General features: G+C 36.7%; 5 protein-coding genes across 5 annotated transcripts; 2 read left to right on the forward strand and 3 right to left on the reverse strand.

The window, feature by feature from the left end:
• Positions 1 to 3,179: 3,179 nt before the first annotated feature.
• Positions 3,180 to 6,206, forward strand: CBG15531 (the record flags this gene model as incomplete). Its single annotated transcript, XM_045240240.1, has 2 exons — positions 3,180 to 3,720; positions 6,106 to 6,206. 2 exons carry the CDS (start codon positions 3,180 to 3,182, stop codon positions 6,204 to 6,206), a joined length of 642 nt encoding a protein of 213 aa, XP_045095720.1.
• Positions 6,207 to 8,119: 1,913 nt separating this feature from the next.
• CBG15530 lies at positions 8,120 to 9,506 on the forward strand (the record flags this gene model as incomplete). The annotated part of the gene is made up of 3 exons (XM_002645373.2): positions 8,120 to 8,361; positions 8,413 to 8,529; positions 9,395 to 9,506. 3 exons carry the CDS (start codon positions 8,120 to 8,122, stop codon positions 9,504 to 9,506), a joined length of 471 nt encoding a protein of 156 aa, XP_002645419.2.
• Positions 9,507 to 11,259: 1,753 nt separating this feature from the next.
• Positions 11,260 to 12,797, reverse strand: CBG27952 (the record flags this gene model as incomplete). The annotated part of the gene is made up of 3 exons (XM_045240241.1): positions 11,260 to 11,509; positions 12,391 to 12,486; positions 12,595 to 12,797. The coding sequence occupies 3 exons, from the start codon at positions 12,795 to 12,797 to the stop codon at positions 11,260 to 11,262; spliced, it is 549 nt and encodes a 182-aa protein (XP_045099684.1).
• A 550-nt stretch (positions 12,798 to 13,347) lies between these two features.
• CBG27953 lies at positions 13,348 to 17,157 on the reverse strand (the record flags this gene model as incomplete). The annotated part of the gene is made up of 6 exons (XM_045240242.1): positions 13,348 to 13,771; positions 13,914 to 13,982; positions 14,093 to 14,188; positions 14,631 to 14,725; positions 16,451 to 16,694; positions 16,970 to 17,157. The coding sequence occupies 6 exons, from the start codon at positions 17,155 to 17,157 to the stop codon at positions 13,348 to 13,350; spliced, it is 1,116 nt and encodes a 371-aa protein (XP_045099685.1).
• A 3,655-nt stretch (positions 17,158 to 20,812) lies between these two features.
• CBG27954 lies at positions 20,813 to 22,496 on the reverse strand (the record flags this gene model as incomplete). The annotated part of the gene is made up of 2 exons (XM_045240243.1): positions 20,813 to 21,404; positions 21,820 to 22,496. 2 exons carry the CDS (start codon positions 22,494 to 22,496, stop codon positions 20,813 to 20,815), a joined length of 1,269 nt encoding a protein of 422 aa, XP_045099686.1.
• Positions 22,497 to 22,716: the final 220 nt, after the last annotated feature.

Below are 22,716 nucleotides of genomic sequence, written 5' to 3' on the forward strand. Positions count from 1 at the left end.
ATTTCGTATTTCTCCGTATTCTATCCGTTTGCGAACTCCGTATCCGATCCGATTGCGAAGGATAAACAAACAGATCCGTTCGCGAACTTAAACCTTTGTCTGATTCGCGAATGGATCCGTTTGTCCGCGAACGGACAGAATACGGAGGAATACGGAACAATGCGTTGTGGTTTTCTGAAAACGGGTCGCGTGCGGTCCGTATGCGGTTTTTATTTTGACCGCGCGCGAACGCTGAGCACCCGTAACGGATCCGTTCGCATTTTATCTGTGGGCACTGATTTTGATAAGTGAATTGAATAAATATTGTTTAGCATGTTCTTTTCCTTTTATTTTCTGAATTTCACTGTACAAAAAATTGTTTCACTTTGTTCCTGAACCCTGAGAAATTATCCTGCTGAGAATGTAGCAAAAATGAATTTTAAAATCTCTTTAGTGTGGTCCCCATTCCTCACGTATTTTTTCTATGCACATTTTTCTATTTGCTTCTATGGAGATTCCCATTTAATCATCCCATGCCACATTATAGAATCATGCTTTCACTTTATGTAAAGTCGATCTTCATATGACCACTCTTCTATATCTTGTTCAAAATTTTGATTCAAATACTTGACAGGTCCCGTTTTTTCTATATATTTTTTTTTAAGTTAAACCTTGAGAATTCTTTCTTATTATCTTTCTATATCTTTTTAAACCAGCCTTCTAACTTTCTATTTACAATTCTGTTGGCAGAAGTTTCTTTGTCGTCTCATAATCACAGTTAGGGTTATTGTGGAAAATTATCATTCCTCCAAATGTTGTAAGTCACTTTGATATCAACAATCTTGGATTCTTCGAAAGATAAAAATGCAGAATTCATTTTGAAAAACAGCGCTTTCGAGATATACATGTTTTAGATGTTATGTTGAAGGAAATACAGGGTCACTTAAACACTCTAACTCAACCCCCGTTCTTTCAACTTTAAACCAAATTATGCCAATTTCTGTGCTTGATATCAAAAAGTGGTCAAACTATTTTCGGCATTATAATAAATATTTTATTAGCTGACTCTATCTGATTACGGTAAGTGAACTTCTCGAAATCTAGATTTTCATTTTTAATGATGTTCTCTGAGTGTTTCCTTCACGTTTTCTATTTGAGCACCACGATGTCCGCCGTAAATCAATCAGTTGTCTCTGTAATTTTTGTGAAGCTTCAATTTGAGAATCACATCTGACAGGCTACAATTTTTTCGTTTTGTTTTTCCGGTTTTTTCTCACATTCCTTGCTTTCTATTAAATAGTTTTTTTTGAAAACGAAGAGAATGAACCACCCAGAAATTTGAAACTTTGAAATTTTTCTTTCTTTTTTGAAAGCGAACTTTTAATGTGATAGTATTAGTTACGGAAAAATGCCTGAAAAGTTCATAATCCGTTCTCACACATTGTTAAGGACAATTATTTTTGCAGCTGAAAACCCCGAAATGATCCAAATATTGACATTCAAATTTTCCGCAAATTTGTTTAGGACTGATACAATTTTGAACTGTAATGATCTCTTGTTTCATAATATTTCAAATTCTTCATATTTTGAATTCTCAGCTACCGTACCCTTATAAAGCAACGAAACAAAATTGCCAATAAATCCCATTTCTGCATCGTTTGGTCTCTTTCTTTTTCCATTCCATGCCATTTTGATTTACGAACCACACTTGACAAGAAGCAATTTAATCGTTCTCATTTTCGGTGTCCTCCTACTCTTTTTTATTTCTAAGAGTCCGTTTCAAAAAGAGAAAAAGAACGACCAATCTCCAAAAAAGAGAATGAGATGTGTATTTTTCCAATGCACTCGACTTGACATTTCAAAATTGACGCGCTGCTTGATTTTTGGTATTCGTAGGGAAAAAAGCATCTAAGATTGAAAAGGGCTCCTCCGTAAATCAACCAGAGACCCCTATGGTTTTATTTTCCCATTCACATTCGGGCTCCCAATATTCTTTCTTTCCAATTTCCTTTTTTTTCTATTCATTTCATTGATTCCGGCATCCATCTACCAGTAGTCAGCTTTCATTTTCTCCAAATATGAGAGCTGCTGAAATTTTTGTTCTGTGGTTCCCTGTAGTCGATTTCTGCAAAGTTGATTATTCAAACGAAATAGGATAGTATGCTCATTTCACTCATAAACCTTGATAGCCGACACTTTGATATATACAATGTTTGGTATACAAAAAATTGTCAACTCTCAAATTTGCTCACTTTTTTCCTTTTTTTTTGTTGCAGAATCCATGCTCTGTATGACGGATTTTCGACTAATTACTGGCCACAGTCAAATAGAAGGAACCATTATATTAGGTTGGAAGGAACGTAACTGTCCTTTTTTTAATTCATGAATAACACACAAAAAGCCGTTTTATCTCATTGACAGTGTAAAATTATTTTCCCTCCAGATGACGTTACACATCTCCAAACAATCAATAATGTAAGAATCAAAACTTGAGTTTAAAGAACGTAGAGTGTCAACCATCAAAAGCGGCTTATGACTGAATTGACTTTCCTTAATTAAAGCGAGATCCTATGTTCCACGGAAAGTCAAATAAGACATGGACCGCTTTAGCTGCACGGTTTTTCTTTACGCCCCTTCAAACTACTGGTTGGGTCTATTCATTATTGATTAATAGGAGATATGCATCGTCATCTGAAGGGAAATAGTTCAATACTGTAGATGAGATAAATCTGGCCACCGGCTTTAGGAGGTATGGTATCCACAAGTTACCTTCATGTTGTCAGCATGTCTTGGACCACGACGGTGCATACTGCCAATCTTTGATATTTCTTGCTTTTGTGTTATTCACGCATTAAAAAATGGACAGTTACTTTCCATCCAACCTAATACGTGGACTTTGACCTAATTTATCTCAATTTCTATGAGAAATAGCAAAAATGTGACAACTGATAACATTTTTGGGATATAATGGCAAACATTTTATCAGTCAATAGATTTTTGTTATCTCTTTTAGAAATTGAGATAATTCAGCTCTAAGTATAAGGTTGACCGTCCAGTGGAGTACTTACGGGATCAATATTTTCAATGATATGAAAATAACTTTCTAAATCTTCCATTACAGACGATCTCGGGGTCTCGAGTTCGGGGTCTGAGATCGCCTCTCATCCAATTTCCTTCTAAATATTATTATTCACAGAGGCATGCGCTTCCATGCCGTCCTTCTGCTCTTTATTGGCGTCACCTCCATCAACGGTCGGAAACTTGAGAAAGAGGTCAGCTCGGATGAAATCCTTTCCGCGTTCAACATGATGAACGAGGCCAAATTGGGAATCCACTATGAGGACCAAGTGAAACCACTTCCAATGCACTTCAATGAGAATGGAACTATCTTTTTTGAATTTGGGAACGAGACTGGAATCGTTTACAGAGGATCCCCACTAGACATCCTCAGCACCCTAAAATGGTCACCAGAAGAAGCAGTTCACTTATTCGTCGATATCTCGTACCCGGGAGCAAGTATCTTGTTGAGCCGTTGTAACGGTCGTCCAATCAACTTGAAAGCAAGTGTGGTCCACCACGAGATAAAATTGAGCTGCAAGCTGATGGAGAACGTGGATTGTATGGATCTCCACTTGATCAGAACCGAGGGACCAGCTCATGGACAGATTACTGTAGTCAACAAGCCACGCACTTGGTTCCACGTTCACATCATTGCAATGGTCTTAATTAGTATTTGTATTGGTGAGCTAAGAAGAGGAAATGGAAAACGTAAACAAATATATAGTTCATCAATTCTACAAGATGAAATGAAACCTTGAAGAAATACCGTAATTCCTTTAATATAAGTTCTCAAAACCGCCAATTTTGAACTCAAACTTTGAACTTTTTGTAATTGACAATTGACGTATCTTTGCTGATACTTTCAACTTTGAAGGCGCATAACTCAAAAACTAAAGTAGCCACAAAAAAGTTGGCAATCAAAAAACTAAACTGCTAATTTTGTTTAGTATACTCTAAAATTTTAAGACAAATTTAAAAATGCGGAACTGCTTTTATAGGGCTGCATTGTTAATATACACTGCGCGCCACAATTATAGAGCCACTTCATTTTTTGTAATTTTTCTGATATCCATGAAAGTTTCTGAATCTTTTCCGATGGTGGTAAATATCATTTTTGAATCTGAAAATGTAAAGAACATTCAATTATAGATAGCGAAGCAACGGTTTGAAAAAAATGAAAAAATGTCAAAAAAACAATTTTTCACTGCGCCATAATTATGGAGCCACTTCAAAAATCTTGCCATCATCACGATTTCTTCACTGTAAAAAGCAGATATTCAAATTTTCCATTAAAAATTGATATTTCCAAAGCAATTTCTAAATTAATTTCAGTAGAAAAATTTTCGGTTACAAATGATTTTCGAAGTTTTTTTCACAAAAAATGGAAGGTTTGCAAAAAACACTTTTTGCTTTTTATCTATTTTTGGATCTATTTTTGGAAATGTTTTCTAGAAATTTTCAACCCTATACGACACAGTATGTTTGTAGAACAAAAGTAATATACTGACCTTTTCTTAGTTGAAAAAACACCATGTTTGAGAGTTTGGAAAAAGTAACATACTTTGTCGTATAGGGTTGAAAACTCCTAGAAATATAAAACAAAAATAGAGCTTTATTTTTGTAGTTGACAACTTTCTTGTACAAATTCATACAAACGAGATACAGCTCTAGAAACAAAAGAAGCGAGAACTGCAGATGACAGTTCTGAGTTAACGTTCGCGACACGTCGGAGCAAAATAACATTTTTGGATGGAGTCATGATAAAAACTTGCCAACTAAGAAATTAAAGCTCTATTTATGGTAAATAAATCTGAGAAGCTTCAAATGTATTCCGTCATATTTACTATATTTTCGACTTACATTAAGTTAGCTTCAATAAACTTATATGATAAACGTTTGCACCTTTTGATCAGTACTTTATGTGCTTTGGTAGACTAAATAATGCATTTGATAATGTTTAACAGGTTCTTATGAACAATCTGACAAACCTTATATAATCCTGAAAAAAATTTGGAAAAAGCAAAAAGTGTTTTTTGCAAACCTTCCATTTTTTGTGAAAAAAATTTCGAAAATCATTTATAACAGAAAATTTTTCTACTGAAATCAGTTTGGAAATTGATTTGGAAACATCAATTTTTAGTGGAAAATCTGAATATCAGCTTTTTACAGTGAACAAATTGTGATGATGGCAAGATTTTTGAAGTGGCTCTATAATTGAAAAATGGCTTTTTTTGACATTTTTCATTTTTTTCAAACCGTTGCTTCACTATCTATAATTGAATGTTCTTTACATTTTCAGATTCAAATAATAATATTTATAACCATCGGAAAGGATTCTGAAACTTTCTTGGATATCAGACTAAAATTGAAGTGGCTCTATAATTATGGCGCGCAATGCATGTGTTTTCTATAATAGAGCCCACCAATACTGTCAACTTTGAGCTCAATTATCTTGATTGCTGTGAAAGATATCGAAACATTGTCAACTGATGAATTCATTATCATTATCTCCAAGGATTTTTCAAATTAATTTTATACATTTTTCACAATTTCGAGATAGAAAACCATTCAAATGAAGCCTGGTTAAATTTTGAAATCAAATTCTCAATTCCTTGTTTATTAATGTTTTTGCAATTTCTCATGAATTTCTGATTTTTAACATTTTTTTCACTGTTATACAGAAACACTTAAAATATTAATTTTTCATTTTTATTCCCACTCTTTGACAGCTAGAAAAAGTTCTAGCCTTAACTTAATTGAGACAATTACACAGTTAGTCATTCTGAGCTGTTTTTTAGTTTCATTTCCCCCTTTCCTAGCATGTAGTTTTGCAGAATATGTGTGTTTTTATTTAATTTGTTACATTGCCCACTATATCAAAATAACATTAAGCTCTATCGGAGTTTCCTTATAACTGATGTGTTGATTCTGACCAATGATGTTATGAAAAAAGATAACCAGAAAATCAAAAGAGCGACTGCCGTTCAATCGTTTTCCTATTGGGAAAAAACGATATCAACACAGACCAAAAGTTCATTACTTTTTTTTCAAAGTGTCAATTTTCAGTGATTCTTCTCGTCCGCCGTTTGGTTTATATAATTCTCCGTGTCGTCTTCCCGTACCACTTGATGGACGAAGGTCAACGCCCGGACCAGGAGTACTATTAACTCCCATGAATCTGATAAATGTTTACATTGTCCATTTTCCATTCCAATATGACGTTGCATTTCACTTTTTCCATCTTTCTCTTCCTCCATTTTCATACTGTTCCATTTTTTTCCCATTGTCTCATGATTTAATATTCTGCCATTTCAACAACTGACAATAAATGTAACGTTCTATTCTCCGAGAATACATAATCTGTTGAAGAAGCTCAACCCGCAGGTGATTATATTTTTTTGCGTTTTGTCGCGAACAGCGAAAGAGAGAAAGATCAAAAACAGATTAACCATGTTCTGTATCCATAGATCATTCTCAGTTCAAAAGTTCAGAATGTGAAATGCGAAGAGAGAGAGAGAGAGAGAGAGAGAGAGAGAAGCACGTATCCGAGAAGCGAGCGTTTAGTGTCGTAAATATTAACTACTTTTTGTCCTGAACGCCATTTCCGTGAGCATCGGAGCCATTTTGCATAGACGTCTAGTCTAGACTAATCTACCTTTTCTTTCTGGTCTGAACAATCAGAAACTACATACGCCCTTTCGACATTTAAGAGAAACATTGGTAAGATCGATCAGGTTTGAACACTTTTTCAAAATGTTTTTAAGTAGGATTTGTAGAAAAAAGATTAGTAATAGTAATATCACTCTAATTCTATAACCAACATGACACCAAACAGCACAATTATTGAAGAAAGCAATGCATAAACTCCAAGTTATTTCTGACTAGAGGATAGATGCACATCCTTATTTCCGTTTTATGAGAAATCCCACTTGTTCCGGAATGAAAGACCTGAGGAAATGTTTGGTGTGATATCATTTTTGGAATTGATCAAAAGGGTATTTTGGCCTCATTGACCACCACCACATTTCATGTGAAATCATATTGTATTCTTGGTCTCTAGTGTTTCTCTCTCCATTCTATTTTCTTCTTCCCATTTTTCATCCTAGGAATTAGATTGAGAGTAGTGTCTAATCGTGCTTTGATGCGTTACACGATGCACACACCGAACATTCATAATGTATGAAAGTGCAACATTTTTGATTGAGATTTTTTTCATTTAACTTTTCCCCTCTTCTTCCAATTGAGCAAAAGAGTGGGCGCTTTGGCATTCACATTGGTTGACACCTCTCTCATTTTCCCCTCTCTTCTTCCCCTTTTATACCAGTCCGAGTTCCCCTTGTGTCGTTTCATCACATTTTGATTGGATCTAAGAGCAATTTTAATCTGCATTCCCCTGCTTCTATCTTAAAATGCCAGTTTCTCAGTCGTTCCAGCTCAAAAGTTCACGAAAACCAGTGAAACCGAATCGCTATTAATAATTTCTGGTCAACTATTCTGCATACATACGTGCATCTCGAAGGGTAAACAAAATTGACTCTAAAGGCCATCTGGAATAGAAAAAAGTCAATCTTCTTCCCACATATCCTTCCGTGGGTTCTTTCTTAGAAAATCGTATGATCGAATGTCTAAATTATAGGCTACGAAAAAATAGATTTTCAATCTTTCACGTATGTTTCAGTTTTTAAATTTCGTTTCTCATAACATCTAAGAATCCAAGAAAACACATTTTGCAACAATACTCTTTCATGTGAACTGTCGGTTGTAAACACTCTTGTTTTGTCAACAAAAACACAACACGAGCCCTTTTTGATACTGCTATCAGTTGACATTACTGACTATTTCTTTTCTCACTATACCTTTTCTCACTATACCTTGTTCCTTTTTTCACCCACTTTCCATTTTTGCTCCAGATTTCCTCGATTCGTTTCTATGTGTACTTTGACCTTCTTATTTAGACAGCACCTCGCTTTCTTCCTTCGGAAACACTTCACAACGTTTCCTTATCACTCCCCTACGTTTCGCTGAAACTGAAAAGCAAATTGAAAAATTGTTGCCAAATTTCAGCTTCAATATGAAACGAATGAGCGTGATGAGCAACGCCTATCAAATGGACTCGCCGAAACGGTACTGCTCGCCGGGCCCATCATCATCGGCTTCATCGTGGAATTCGGTGCCAAGCCCGATTGATTACACTGCCTACGAGTTCATGAGCATGATGGAGAGTATTTTGAAGCAGCCGATCGAGTCAATCGACTCCAATGAATCAGCTGAGGAAGATGATTCAATTAAGAAGTCGGAAAAGTCAAAGAAATTCTATGAAAGGTGAGTTGGTTTTTCAACCCAGTTTTTTTTTTCAAATTTTGATAATTTCAGTGATGGAAAGATCATACAGCTGAAGGACAAAGTAATCGCAATTGTCGATCCGCAGCCACGAATCATCCATAAGTACGCGTTAGCAGCTTTGAAGAAAAAGGGTGTATACTTTGTACAGTAAGTTGATTTTATTAAAATTGGGTAAATCTCAAATATGTGAAGCAGCTTCTAAGAAAACTCTTAGAATTCTTGTTAATTAACTTCTGATCTTAAAAATGTACTCAATGTATTATTTTTCGGGCTCTAATAACACTCTAACAGAACGCGTCTCAAACCGGCAACTTTGAGCCCATATAACTCGATTCCTTTGAATGATAGCAAAAAGTGGTCAAATTGACAAAAGATTTATCATAATATGAAAAATATTTTGTTTGCTGACAATTTTATTATATTTCTCACAGGGACCGAGATAAATTGGGTTAAAGTTAGAAGTTAGAAGTGACGTTTTCTTAGAGTGTTTACGGTAACTTTTTGCTGCTTTCAGGGAGTTATTTTTAGTTTACTGCATAATACTGTGTCCGTCAAATCGAATTCTGATTATTTTAAACATTCCCGAAAAGATACAGGCCATTAACAACCCAAAGATTCTAAAATTTCATAAACATAAGCTGAAACGGGCTGGCCCCTTACAATTATTGTAGATTATCGGAAATAATACTAAAACTTTTTTTTTCTAAAAACCATTCAAATATGAATCTTTTGGAAGAATTCAGAACCTTCTTCTAGAACCGTGACATTTCTTTCATGATTTTTGATGAGATATATTCTTTTTTTGCAAAATTTTTTGCACGCTTATTCTCTTTAGGATTTGCTGGTGTGTGTCATAACCTTTCCGTTCCAATGCGAAATAATCTAGTTTGGATCAGGAAACTGCAAAAAATGGAATCGTAGTTAGTACTTAATTTTTCTCCTTGATGTTTGGAACTCGAACCTGATGCTTTGTAGAGGAACACATGACATCAATTCTATAAATTGTTTCCAGATCAGAAACCGAACTCTTCGGACCATTCTTCGTCACACCAACTCCGAACGACTTGCCGAAAGGAGAGTTGGTCATGATATACGAGGTGATAAGAAATAATCGTGGAGTCTAGCCTCTCACAATCAACAACTTATCATGTTTTCAGTGCTGTAGCAGTAAACTCTCCGAAACGTGCACGACCTGTTTCCGACCGCTGGGCTTGTTCCAGAACTGAACAACACAACAAAGATCTCATAAAATGTCGGGAGGGGTTTTTTCATGCTTGTCAACACGTCGTTTTTGTCCAAACTTGAATGTGTCATTTTAAACTTTTGGTGTTTATTTATTGAAAATGGTATTGGTTTTTGGTGACAACATGTGTTTTGTATATAATGGATAATATGTTAAATGATCTTATAAAGCGTCAATGGTAGAAGACTTTTTTTTCAGTTCGAAAGATCACTTTCTGCGAAAAACAGAAATAATCGTAGTTGGTTGTCAGCAACTACAATTTGCTGGGTTACGATCATTGGACAGATCACTTGAGGGCATAGGGGTGATTCCTATTTTCACCATTTTTAATTTCCGGTGCTCACGAAATATTAGTCTGACTTTTAGGTGTTTAACTAGACCAAACTTCAAATTTTAGGCAGTTAGGGCAATAGCAAAGTGTTGCCACATTTTGATCAGCATTCAGGTCAAAGGTCAGACATTAAAACAAAACTAAAGTGTTGAAAGAAAACTGGGAAAATAAAAAATCTCTAAAAGAGTCAAACTCGTTGTTTTTGGGGAAAAAATAATTTAGTACTGTACATCTTCCTGTTTAGATTATCAATTCAGGTTTAATCATGTCTTGTTCAAACTAGATACAGAAAAGAGAGCACCAGAAAAGTCAGGTGAAGTTCACGTGCTCATCTTGCTGTAAAAAGTTGCTGAAACATAAACAGAAAGCATCTAGAAGCCTTACGTCTAATTCCAAATTTCAAAATCAATAGAAAAAGTTCAAATCATATTATATTCACATGTTTTCTTCCGTCTTCTAACCTCAGTGAATCATACCCAACAAGATGATTCACTTTCAAAACTGTTGCAACACCTTATCTAAAGTTTCTGTTTATCAATCTTTCGTCCGCAAAAAATTTGTAACCGATAATTTTCTGCCCCACCCAAACCTGATCTGAAAGAATCTCTAGTTTTCTTCTTACTGGTTCCTTTTCCGGTGATTTGGAAATGAGGTTAGATGGTTTTGTGTGTTTTTTTTTAAATATTTATTCCACCAACAGTTTTCAGACTCAATGACCATAGACAATGGATTGAGAGTATTAATTGATCAAACAAAAAAAAATAATAATACTGGTTTGGGCAGCTTCCAAAATACCAATAAATGAGCAATAAAAAATGAATTGTTCGAAAAGGTTGATAGGAACGGTAGGATGAAGTTGGGAATGAAACCAATTCAAGCGAATAAAAGAAAATAAACTTTAACATAATTAGAAAAGGCTCAATGTAGATATTCGTGGAAGTCTGAAGTTAGATTTCGTTTAAAAAGTTGTGTAGTTTTGGGAAACAAAAAGTGTATCACGGACAGCGTGCTTTTTTCGAGAGCTTGAAAATTCCGAACTTTTTGAGAAGTTTTTGATTTTTTTTCTTGAAAAATCATTCACTAATAACGGAAAATGACAGAACAAATGAAAACGTCCCTAGTCGTTTCGTGAGTTATGAAGCAGTGAAGCAACAAAAGTAGTTATAGTATTCAAAACAGTTTCAGAATTTCGTAATACAAAAGAGAATAGCGTTGAATTTGAAGGAAAAATGAGAATTTCATGATTTGTTTAGCCACTGTCGGTAAAGTCGGAGCAACAAATAGCTTATAGCATAAACTACGTCTATTTCATTTTTGATTTCTTTACCGCTGGCTCATTGACGGATTCAATTCTTTTGTCCTTTTCATCGGCTTTCATTGTTTCATCTTCATCCATGACGTTACACTTGTTGTTCACCTCGCAGGCGTTTCCGTGATCATCAAACACAGTCCCACTCGATGAAGGTCCAGCATTGGCACCGAATGAATGTCCGGCTCCATCATCTGAGACGGGAACCAGCCCAGATTGACAGGTCCATGCTTGCCAATTTGTTCTGTAATAAATAGTAGGATAGTGTAGTTGGATATTCAACTGAAGTTTGAATAACTGGCTATCGAGTACAGTCTCGTTTTCTTCTGCTTTCCAAGTGGCCTTCTCCAACGCATCAATCTCATCCTCAAGTTTTTGTAACTCCTGGTCTCATTTATCGAGTCGTTGAAGCACAGACGAATCACGTGTACATACAATCTCGATTATATCGGCGTCCTCTCTGAAAACGATTCTAATGATTATAACTTTTTCAACAAAAAAGAGAAAACAATAAAAAGGTTTGAAGAATTCAAATTATTTTTCAAACATATCCATACAAAACAATCTGAAATTTTGAAATGTTTTTTTGTTTGAAACATTTTGTGAAAACGGCACACTACACTTTGAGCTCATTTTACAAAATTTCTACTACATAAAAATATCAAAATATAGCCAATAGTCGAAATCGACACGTTTTGGTTTTAAATGATAACCTCTCACTGAAATAGAGATCGGTAAGCTTAAAGTGCACATACAGTACCGGTCAATAAGATATGCGAAAACGAGTTGATTTTGACCATTTTCAGGAGTGTGAAGCTATATTGTCAAGTTTTCGATCGCTTTGAGAACTTCAGAAAATATAAAACAAACTTAAATTGAGGACTTCGCGTTCAAAAATTTTTTCGAAAATTTCTAGCTTTCCAGCTATTTGCCGATTTGTAAAATACATCTTGTTTTTACGTTTTCTTTATACTGAAAACGTTGAAAAGCAGTGACGTTTTTGTCCATTTTATTGATCGGTACTGTAGGTAGTGGCATTTGCATGTACGAGAGTATTTACTGTATATTTTTTCGGGAGTGTTTTAGAATATATTTTTAGCGTTTATCTTAATAATTTAAACATACTCCTTGCTTTTGCTCCCTCCTGATTTTTGTTCTCCTGTCATTGGAGCTCCACCACTAGCTGCATTCGTAGAATTTGCATTAATGGCACAAATCAATCTGAAAATTTAAAGTGTTATATTTGAGAATAAATATCTCTAAAAAATAAATTTTGAGATTAGTTATCTCGATACTCCTAATCTATCAAAATCTTAAAATTCTTCTTACTTAACTTTGTCACTTTGCAGTGGGGTTGCCGATTTTTCGTGATTCACGTTTTTGACAATTCCAGAGGGCTCAGAGACTCCGACCGCCCCGACTCCGCTACTATCCGTCCCCAAAATTTTTCTATGCTTATCTTCCGACAGAAGGCTTGCAGTGCTCGCTCGTCTAACAATTATCTTGTCTTCGATTGGCGTATTCGAGCCCATTATTCGTTCGGAGTTGAAGCTGTTTTCTGTAAAAAGTCTGGTTTTGTTTAGTTCTGAGACAAATGTTTTGTATCGAAAAGTGTCAGGTCAATTTGGATTACTGTATGAAAGATATAAGGGAGCTAGGGCAATCTTTCACTGAGCAACACACGGAGCATCTGGTGTTCTATGTCTGCGTCTCTTGTGTCTATAGACGGAGAAGGGAAGGTACGTATCGGAAGAATAGTAGGATAACCGTACTTACATCTGCCGATGATGTCATCGCAAAAAATAGCAAAAGGTCGAGAGATATGGCAAAGAAAACAGAGCAATGCATGAATATTCTAAAGACTCAACTTGTAAGAAAAGCTAAGCGGATGAAGTGCAAGCTGTAGATATTTGGAAAAAAAATATAATAGAATGTATGAAAGGAACTGTTAAGATCCTTTGGTTACGAAAATACAGACATAAATTGTTGACAACAATATTACCTTTATTCACGAAAAATTAACATGTATTCCAAGAAGGCAATAAACAATAAAATGACGAACGCAAAACCATCTAAAATCTTCTATTTGGTTTTCGCCTTCTTGGCAGCCGGCTTTTCCTTGTCACTTGACTCTCCCTCATCGTCGTTGGATTCTGCTTCCTCTTCGGAATCCGACTCCTCCTTCTCGTCATTTTTCTGTGTTCTTTCAGATGTCCCTCCTGACGTTCTAGCAAAACTTGCATCAGTTGGCTGGATTTGTTCCAATCCAGAGAATGGAGCTTGACAGTTCTGGACGACAAAGGCAGCACTGTTGAGGATGACCTCATTCAGAACTCCGGCGTTACCTCCGAACAATTGATGTACCAGAAAATCGATTTTTTGCTTCATTTCCTGATTGTTTTTCTCGATGTCGTTCAAACGATTGTTGATCCGTTCCACATCATTTTCAAGAAACCCTCTTCTCATTTCATTGAGCGCGATCCGGTCATCCACGGTGCTTCTGGCTCTGCAAAAACACGGATTATTTGAATAATCGATCAGAAATTGTTTTTCTCATTAAAAATCCGGAAATGAATTTTTGACATTAAATGAACACCGATAAATCGCTCTATTTGTGTTTCCATTTTATAGTGGTAATTAAAGCTCACTTGATTCTGCTCAAAACAGCATTCGTTGCTCTCATGACGGCCATGGCAATCGGAGTCATTCTGTCGGCCCTGAAACAATTTTTTAATAGAAAATGGTTTTGTTAAATTGGTTTTTTGTTAAATTTTGCACTGTTGGAACATGTTAATTTAGTCCTTATTTGTGATCTTGAAAACATTACTCACTTTGCCTGTTGAACTTTGGCAATGGTTTTTTCTCGGATTCATCATTCAAAGCGATAACGGCCACAGGCTTGTTGAGTGCTTCTGCGACAATCCTGGAAATGTGAATTCTAGAGAGAAGAATTGCGGGAATGGTATTAAATACTGCGAAAATGATACCGTAAAACCTGTATCAGAAGGACCGACTCTTCTACTACAGGGACCCTTTAATTAGAGAGGGACCTTTTGTTTTTCCAGCCCTTCTCCCGAAATATTTTACCGAAAAATTCGACGAAATTTGTTAAAAAGAATGAAAATCTGTAAATTTCACAAAAATTGAGCAAAAAAAAAGAGCAAATAAAATAGCGTTTCAATAAATATCTATTAAATTGTGGAACTCCCGAAATTTTTCAATTTTAACACATATTTGTGATGGGGTCCTTCTTTGTAGGTGGCCCTTCTATTTCTCCAAATCTCTCTCGGAGGGCCCTTCTATCAAAGGAGCCCTCCTATTAAGGGCCCTTCTAATGCAGGTCTTCCGGTAATTTAAAAACATACTGGTCAGGTCCTGAGTTGCTGGTGTTTCCATCGGCTGTTTTCTTCCCGTCCGCCACTTCCAAATCAACTCCAGCAATTGCTGGCGCATACATAATCTAAATTCTAGTAGCAACAAGGCAATTACGCTCCGCTGTTTCACCCCTGACGTCGCGCGCGCCAAATGATTTGCTTTGAATAAGCTAGACGAGAGCCAAATATGAAAAAGGAAATGAGTATGGCTGGCGCAGAAAGATAGAAAACGGAAAACGTCAAGAAGGGGGTATAAGAGAAACACGGCTGGCACTGTGCAGCGTGCGAGGCGGCGTGCCGTATCCTCCTCGCAATTCAATTGACATTAGGGTGAGTCGCTACGCAGCGAATTCAACCCCGATGCGACGAAAATAAATGCGACGAAAGGAAAAAAAGCTCGATTCAAAGAAGAAAGATGCTTGATGAAACATTTGGAACTCGATGTTAAATAGATTAACTCTCAGATAAAAGGATATGTAACCCATGTTATCGACATTTTATAACGGCTTCAAACAAATTGATATGGAAAAATGTCGTCATTGTGTTGAATAATTTTGCAATATATTAAATTAATATACTGCCAGTAATACACTAATTGAAATCCAAAAAGTGAGAAAATTCGGAAGAAAGATACTCTTACAAGCAGAGACAGCCTGCAAAAAAAGAAACAACTGGCAAAAAATGAGAGGAATAAAAAATGTGCTTGTTTTTGAAAAGTCTTGAGGTTGTCAGAAAATCAAGTGTCTATCTTGTATACCGTACATTCTCTGATAGCACCCCTAAATTCCAACTTTAAGCCAATTTATCTCGGTCCCTGGAAAAAGATATCAAAAAGAGATCAAATGATAAAATTATTGTGATATTATAACAAACATTTTGTATTTTGACAACTTTTTGATAACTTCTACAGGAAATGAAAGTATCCCCACTGGTCTACACTTCTCTGCTTTTGTTGACGACATAAAACTCTACTCCCATGATCCCTTCCTTCTACAATCTGGAATCAACACTTTAGATACCTGGGCCACAAACAATAAGCTTCCTCTAGCTCATACAAAGACTTCTCTTCTACGCCTTGGTTCAAGAAACAAGCACGCTCCCCTCTTCATCTCCTCCTCAGCTATTGAGTCTTCTGACAATATTCGTCATCTAGGACTTATTACCGACTCCAAACTTAAGTTCACCCAACACATAAACAAATCGGTTGCTGTTTCACTTCTCCGATCCAAACAATTTTTGAAATATTTCAAATCCTCCAACCCCTCATTCTACCTTCACTTATTCAGAACCTACGTACTCCCCTCTCTTGAGTACTGTTCAGTAATCTATTCTCCTCCCCCCAATTCCAAACTCTCTCAAAAACTCGAATCCCCGTTTCTTCACCCGTAAAGTATTCCAGAAATGCAATATCTCATACTCTTCTTATCAAGATCGTCTCTCCCAACTTGACCTCTTCTCTATCAGACATCGTAGACTTAAATCTAAACTTATGCTGCAGAATGATTAGTGACGCCTCTTATATGCCAGAATTATCCTCTTTCTTAAGAATTTCCGACTGTCCTAGGAGACCTGACCCTTATTCTCTCAGATAAATGTACCGATGACTTCTTCTTCACCACCGCCCCTATTTGGAATGCAATTGTAAGGAATATTCCCCAATTTTTAACTCCCGGTCAATTTTCTACTCTAATCCAATCTTCCATCACCCGGTTTTAGTTTTCTGCTACCTTTTCCCCTTTTCTTTTAAATATCTTGCTAAATTCTGCAGATTTTAGCGATGGCTCGCCGGCAGTTGATGATCCGTTTTCAACTTCTTCTTGAATTCCAGCTATCTGGTTCATAACCGCCCTGTTTCTGCTCGCCAATTCATTTTCAAGAACATGGGTCGGGATTGTTTGAGTCATATTCGTGAACATTCTTTCATTTTGGAGAAGTTGAGCATCCTTTCCTTCTACTATTCCAGTCAGTTCCATTATTTTAGCCTCTAGTTCGGAAACTTTCAGAGAGAGTTGGGCGATTTTGGGATCAGTCCTTGGCAAGTTTTTGCAGTTGCACCTGAAATTCTTTTTTTGTAGTGAAAACAAGGCTACGCTAGAGAAGCATGCCATATTTCTTTTAATAAAAGCGCACACAAACCGTCAACTTTTAGCTCAACTATCTCGGTTCCTATGAGAAATATCAAAAACGGTCAATTGATGAAATTTTGGTTATATTGTGATAAATAATTCATTAGTTGAACATTTTTTGATATATTTCTGAGGAACTGAGATAATTGAGCGCAAAAGGCACTCAGCGTAAACTTTCATTGAAACAAATAAGGTAAAACTCACCACGGGACTAGCTGTGAGTTGGTAGTAGTTGTATGAGCAATAGCTGTGTTTCCGGGAGCTCTACTGTCAAAATGAAACCTCGAAAATTCTGATGATTGCTTCACGACCGCTATTGCAGGGACACCCATCAAAATGTAGTTGTTTTCAATTCCAGCTTTTTCCGCATTTTGCCCATGAAGTCCAGCCATCTCAATATCGTTTTCGGCTGAAATATTATTTTTAGACGTTTTTTTTAAAAGATAATAATACCTCCAGAGTTTGACTGCAATGAAATTTTGTTTGTTGAGAAAGTTGAATTCTCTGACCCAACTTCCATGCTTGATGATTGTGTGTCATCCGTGTTCTTATCATCCATATTCTGAAGTAATCACTTGATTATCTCTGTAAAATTTTTACCATATAGTCTGGCTAATTTCGAAAAGGTTTAGGGTACAAAACATTTTTCAAATTAGAATAAAATCAGAAGATCAAAACCATAATATACCGTCTAATGGTGTTGCACCCTGAACTAGGTTTTCTAAGTTCATGTCAAAGTTATTCGAAAGTTATGAACTAATAAAATGATTTTGACATTATGAAGAACACTTTATTAGTGGACCACTTTCCGAAACATTTGACAGGAATTGAGATACCGTAAAACCTGAAACAGAAATGCCCTCACGCTCAGTTATCTCAATTCCTATGCAAGATATCAAAAATATGTCGACTGACAAAACACTTCGGACACTGTGATAAACAAAATTTCAGTTATCAAATTCGTTATATGTTTGTCAGGAGCCTAGTAAAACTGATTCGAAATTAAAAGTTTGTACCTCTTTATTATAGGTCGAACGGTAATTGATCGTGAAGTTGACGATTAGGGTACTCAATTGAAAAAATAATGAGTAAACAACTAAAATGAAGAAAATGCAGATGAGATGCTTATAGCCAAAAAAAAGAAGACTGTATCGGTTCTACTGTTGAACAACAGCTTCCAACTATTATATACCTCACCTACAGTACAGTGGCTGTTCTCTGTTATGCAGACAAAAGTTTAAAAAAGAAAACAAAAACCGTTTTCCGAAAAGGACAATACTCAAAGAACCTTTCACTGTAAGGTGTAAACGAACCTCTCATGAAGATAGAATTCACTGCCGTTGTTGACAAACAATAGAATTTGAAGCAACTTGGTAAGTTCAACATACCTCCTCGTCTTTCGAATTTCATTTTTCTATTGACAATACGTCATTGTGCTGGTCCAACACTTCTTCTGAAAATGTATTTTTTGCCTTGTAAGTCAGATAATTCGTTGGAATCACTGTACAATTTCCTTTCCATAAACATCAACTTTTCACTGATGCCATATTCGTTCTCCTTCTGCATAAAATCTATTAGGTTGGAAACTTAGTCTTTGTGCACTTTTGTTTTCCTCTTTTCAATTAATTAAGCTAGAACAGTAATATATGTGAGACCGCATATGGTATATAAGATGATAAAGTTGTTCACAATAACCATCAATTGCCCTGCTCTTATTCCGCTTGTGAACGGGATGCCCTTTTTTATACCCACTGTTTTTGGGTGAAATTCCTGTTTGATGACGTCTACTGGCTGTTTAACGAATTCAAGACATTGGGCTTTCCTGTGATGGTTAGTATTTATGACCCTCTTTTTATCTATGGTGATAATATATTTCAGCCGCTTAAAGTTCTCGAGTAGAGTAAGAAGTTGCATGCTCATGTCCACCCGCCGCTGAATATCAAAACTGGTCAAAACGGTGATGTATCCGCCGTCCAACTTTTTCTGTCTTTCCCAACATTAACAATTCATTTTCAATAGTGGTATGGGTTGTCCCTAAAGTGATAGACATTTCACGAGTAGATTGAAAAGAGTCCTATTCTACTAGATCTCTCAGCTTGTCTGAATCTAGAAGAACTGGTTTCCCGGGACAAGTTTTATTTTTCATTGAAAAGTCCTGGTTCTTGAACTTTCCAACCCAATTTGCAATGGTGATTCTATGAGGGCATTGTCTTTGTTAACTTCCACCAGGCGGTGATAAATATCGGATATTTTCAGGTTAGAAATAAACACAAACAACATACAGAAATTTCACCCAAAAACAGTGGGCGTCAAAAGGGGCATCCCGTTAGCAAGAGGAATGAGAGCAGGGCAAATGATGGTTATTGTCAACAACATTATCATCTTATATACCATATCCCGTTACACACATGTTTCTGTTCTAGCTCAGTTGAGAGTAACGAGGAAAACAAAAGTGCACAAAGACTTAGTTTCTAACCTTATATAAAGATGTAAGTCTGAAAGTTAGAGGAGCAAAAAATTTTTTGAAGACACACATTTTATTTTTCGAAAAATTCAATTGAACATAGACACATAGAGAAATACCAAAAGAAACCAATGAATCATAAGAAAAAATGAGATGGGTTGATAATTTTTTGTGACTTTGGGAGGTGGGAAGGGTATACATACCATGAAAGATCATCGTGAAAATCAGTGAAATGGAGTTAGTAGAACACATAAAGAAGGAATGGGAGGCTAGAGACAAACTTTGGATGATGGGAAGAAAAAACCTAAAAAATTGATGTGAACCGAATGGAGGAGGAATTTGGGAATTAGAAAAAACAGGAGACAAATGATGGGCAACGAGAGAAAAAGCATACCAGAACATTAAAAACCGATTAGAAAATGAATTTGAAGCAGAAACAAATGGAAAAGTGTAGATGATGGTGAGAAAGAAGAATACCAAAATGTAGAAAACCGAATGTAGAATGATTTCAATATCCGTAGAATAGAAGATATTCTGATCGGAAGGTGGGGAGAGAAAAGAAATTTAGGGACAAAGTGGAGAGAGATGAGAAAGAGCTGGTTGAGGAAATAAGTTTCTAAGTCTCAAGATTGAGAAAGATGTCAGAAAAAATGGGGTGATGGGAAGGATGAAATATACCAGAGGGTTTAGAACCGAATGTAGAATGATTTCAGAACACGCTGAAGTGAGAAAATTCCGATCGGGAGGTAGGGAGGAGAGAAAAGAAGAATGTGGAAGCGAAGTGAAAAGAGATAGGCAGGTTAGGGATGAAATAAATTTCGAAATCTTGAGATTCGCAAAAAAGGGATACATATTTGGGTGATGGGAAGAAGGCAGGAGCAGAAGGGAACGAGACGATAGGGAGCTGAAAGAGCAGAAGTTGGATGGTGGTGGAGGAAGGTCTACGTGATGGTGTTGGAAATGAAGATTCTGAAAAAACACACATGTGAAAAAATTACAGTAAAATTTCAGTTACAGTACCGGTCAAACAGATACACAAAAACATGTTTTCAGTTGATTTTCTCATCTTTAAGAGTCTGGAGCTCGACTATCAAGTGTCCGGACACTTTGAACATTATGGAAAGTGTAAAACAAATCTAGGTGAAAATTTTGAATTCACAGCATTTTTTGAAAATTCCTAGTCTTTCAGATATTTGCCGATTTTTGAAAGACACCCGTTTGGCCAGTTTTTGTACTGAAAATGTGATAGCTAGTAATTCTCAAAAATATGAAAGCGAAATTTTTGATCTAGGTATGTTTTACAACCTTCAAAGTGTTTTAAGTGAACGGAAATTTGACAGCCGAACTCCAGACTCATGAAAATGGTAAAATGGGTGAAAATCAATTGAAAACTCGTTTTTGTATATCTCATTGACAGCTACTGTGTGTGAAAAAAAAGTGAACAAATTATTTAAATACCTGATTTTATTTTTTTTTTGGCTCCTTATCCTCTCTTTGTAAATTTTTGCAACTAACCAGCGTTACTATTTTTTAACCAATCAACCAACATGCCAATACAAAAAAAAATTAAATTAAATACCTTTTTACTCGTCTGTTTTTGCCTTTTTTGGAGCCGGCTCCTCATCGTCCACATCGATCACCTCCTTTGGCTCCTCTTCATCCATCAGCTCGTCATCTTCTTCGTCGTTGATATCCTCTTCGTCTTCGACATCTTCTTCAGCTCCTTCGATTCCATTCGTAGACGCATCTTGAGCTGGTGGGACCGCGGCTCCATTTGAAATACCAACTCCTTGGACCAGTGGAAGGCCAACTCCTTGGGCCAGTGGCAGACTGACTCCTGGGGCCAACGGCATACCGACTCCTTGGTTCATTCCGGCCAACAACAAGGCAGGGTTTCTCATCAAATGATCCTGTAGACATTTTCTGTACAGCTCGATGTTCAACTCCGCCGAAGTTATTTTCCCGGAACCCGGGCGCGCGAATTCGTCGGCCACGTAGTTACGCATTTTCAGGTGCGACACTTCGTTTCGAAGAGCGCGAATCTCGCTTCTCATTTCCCGGGTTGCCTTCCTGACTGCCTTCTCAATGCTCGCCTGGAGGGTCAACTCTGGGACAACTCCTTGGTCCTCGAAGTCGTCTCGAATGACCTCGATTTCCTCATCATCGGCTTGAACTCTGAACATTTCATATTGTAAGTACTTTTTTTGGTGTCATATGATAGATTTTTTTCTCTTTCGCTCAGTAATTTTTTAACAAAAACAGTATTTTCTCCAATAGAAGCTCAGCCAAACTGTGAAATTAGATCTCAATTATCTCGATTCTTGTGGGAGATATCACAAGTTGGTCAACTGGTTTTTTTGAAATCATAATATCACTAATATTCAATTTAATTTCTCGAAATTCACAGGAGTCGAGGTGAATGAGCTCAAAGAGTACGGTAGAGGTGAGCTTCTATTAGATGAAAAACAGTAACTTCAGAAAAATTTGAACAATCGAGTATCAGTTCTAAAGTTTTCAAAGACGTTAAGCCAAGACTTTCTAAAAGGTTTTCATGATTTTTATATTTTTCAAGGAATGTTTTGAAACTAACGATGCTTGACGAGCTCGGCGGCGTTGACGACCTTGACGACGAGCTTCTACAGCTTCAGCTGCTGCACCTCTAGCCACAGCTGGAACTGGTTTGGCGTCTCCTTTATCTCCATCGATAGCAGATTCTGCTCCAGCGGCTCCTGCTTGAACGGCTTCAGCTCCATCATCTTGGACAACATCTCCAACAGCAGCTCCATCTTCAGCAACTCCGGTAACTGCAGCAACTGGTTTGGCGTCTCCTTTAGCTCCATCGATAGCAGCTTCTGCTCCAGCGGCTCCTGCTTGAACGGCTTCAGCTTTATCAGCTCGGGCTACATCTCCAACATCAACACCATCTTCAGCAACTTTAGTAACTGCAGCAACTGGGTCGGTGTCTCCTTCAGCTCCACTATCAACAGCAACAGTTTCAACAACTTCAGCAGGTTTCGCAACTACTGGAATTGGATCTCCGTCTCCTTCCGATACACCACCAAGAGCTTCGGCAACGGCATTTTCTTCACCATTTGGTACTTCATTCAAGGCATTCGAATCAACCTCATTGTCTCCTGGCAGCACTCCTTCTAGCAGCTCCCCATCTAGAAGCTCTGCTGCAACAGCCTCCATATCCACAATGGGCTCTTGTTGTCCTTCATCGTTGCTCTCTTTCAAAAGTTCCATTTCTTCTTCAATGCTGGACATTACGTCGGGCGTTGCTGAACTGTAAACAAATCATGAATGACGAAAACCAAACAGAAATGCAACGGAAACCCCAGAAAACAAGTAAACTTTGATGATCATTACGGTTCTTTTCAAATTCCAAAACTTTGAGTTTTAGGATTTTAGGATTTTATGAATATTTTAGAATTTTGGAATTTTGGAATCTTTCCATGTTCGAATTTTAGAATTTCAGAAATTTGGG

This window comes from Caenorhabditis briggsae (genome assembly GCF_000004555.2).
Source record: "Caenorhabditis briggsae complete genome, chrX, whole genome shotgun sequence".
Taxonomy (NCBI): Eukaryota; Metazoa; Nematoda; class Chromadorea; order Rhabditida; family Rhabditidae; genus Caenorhabditis; species Caenorhabditis briggsae.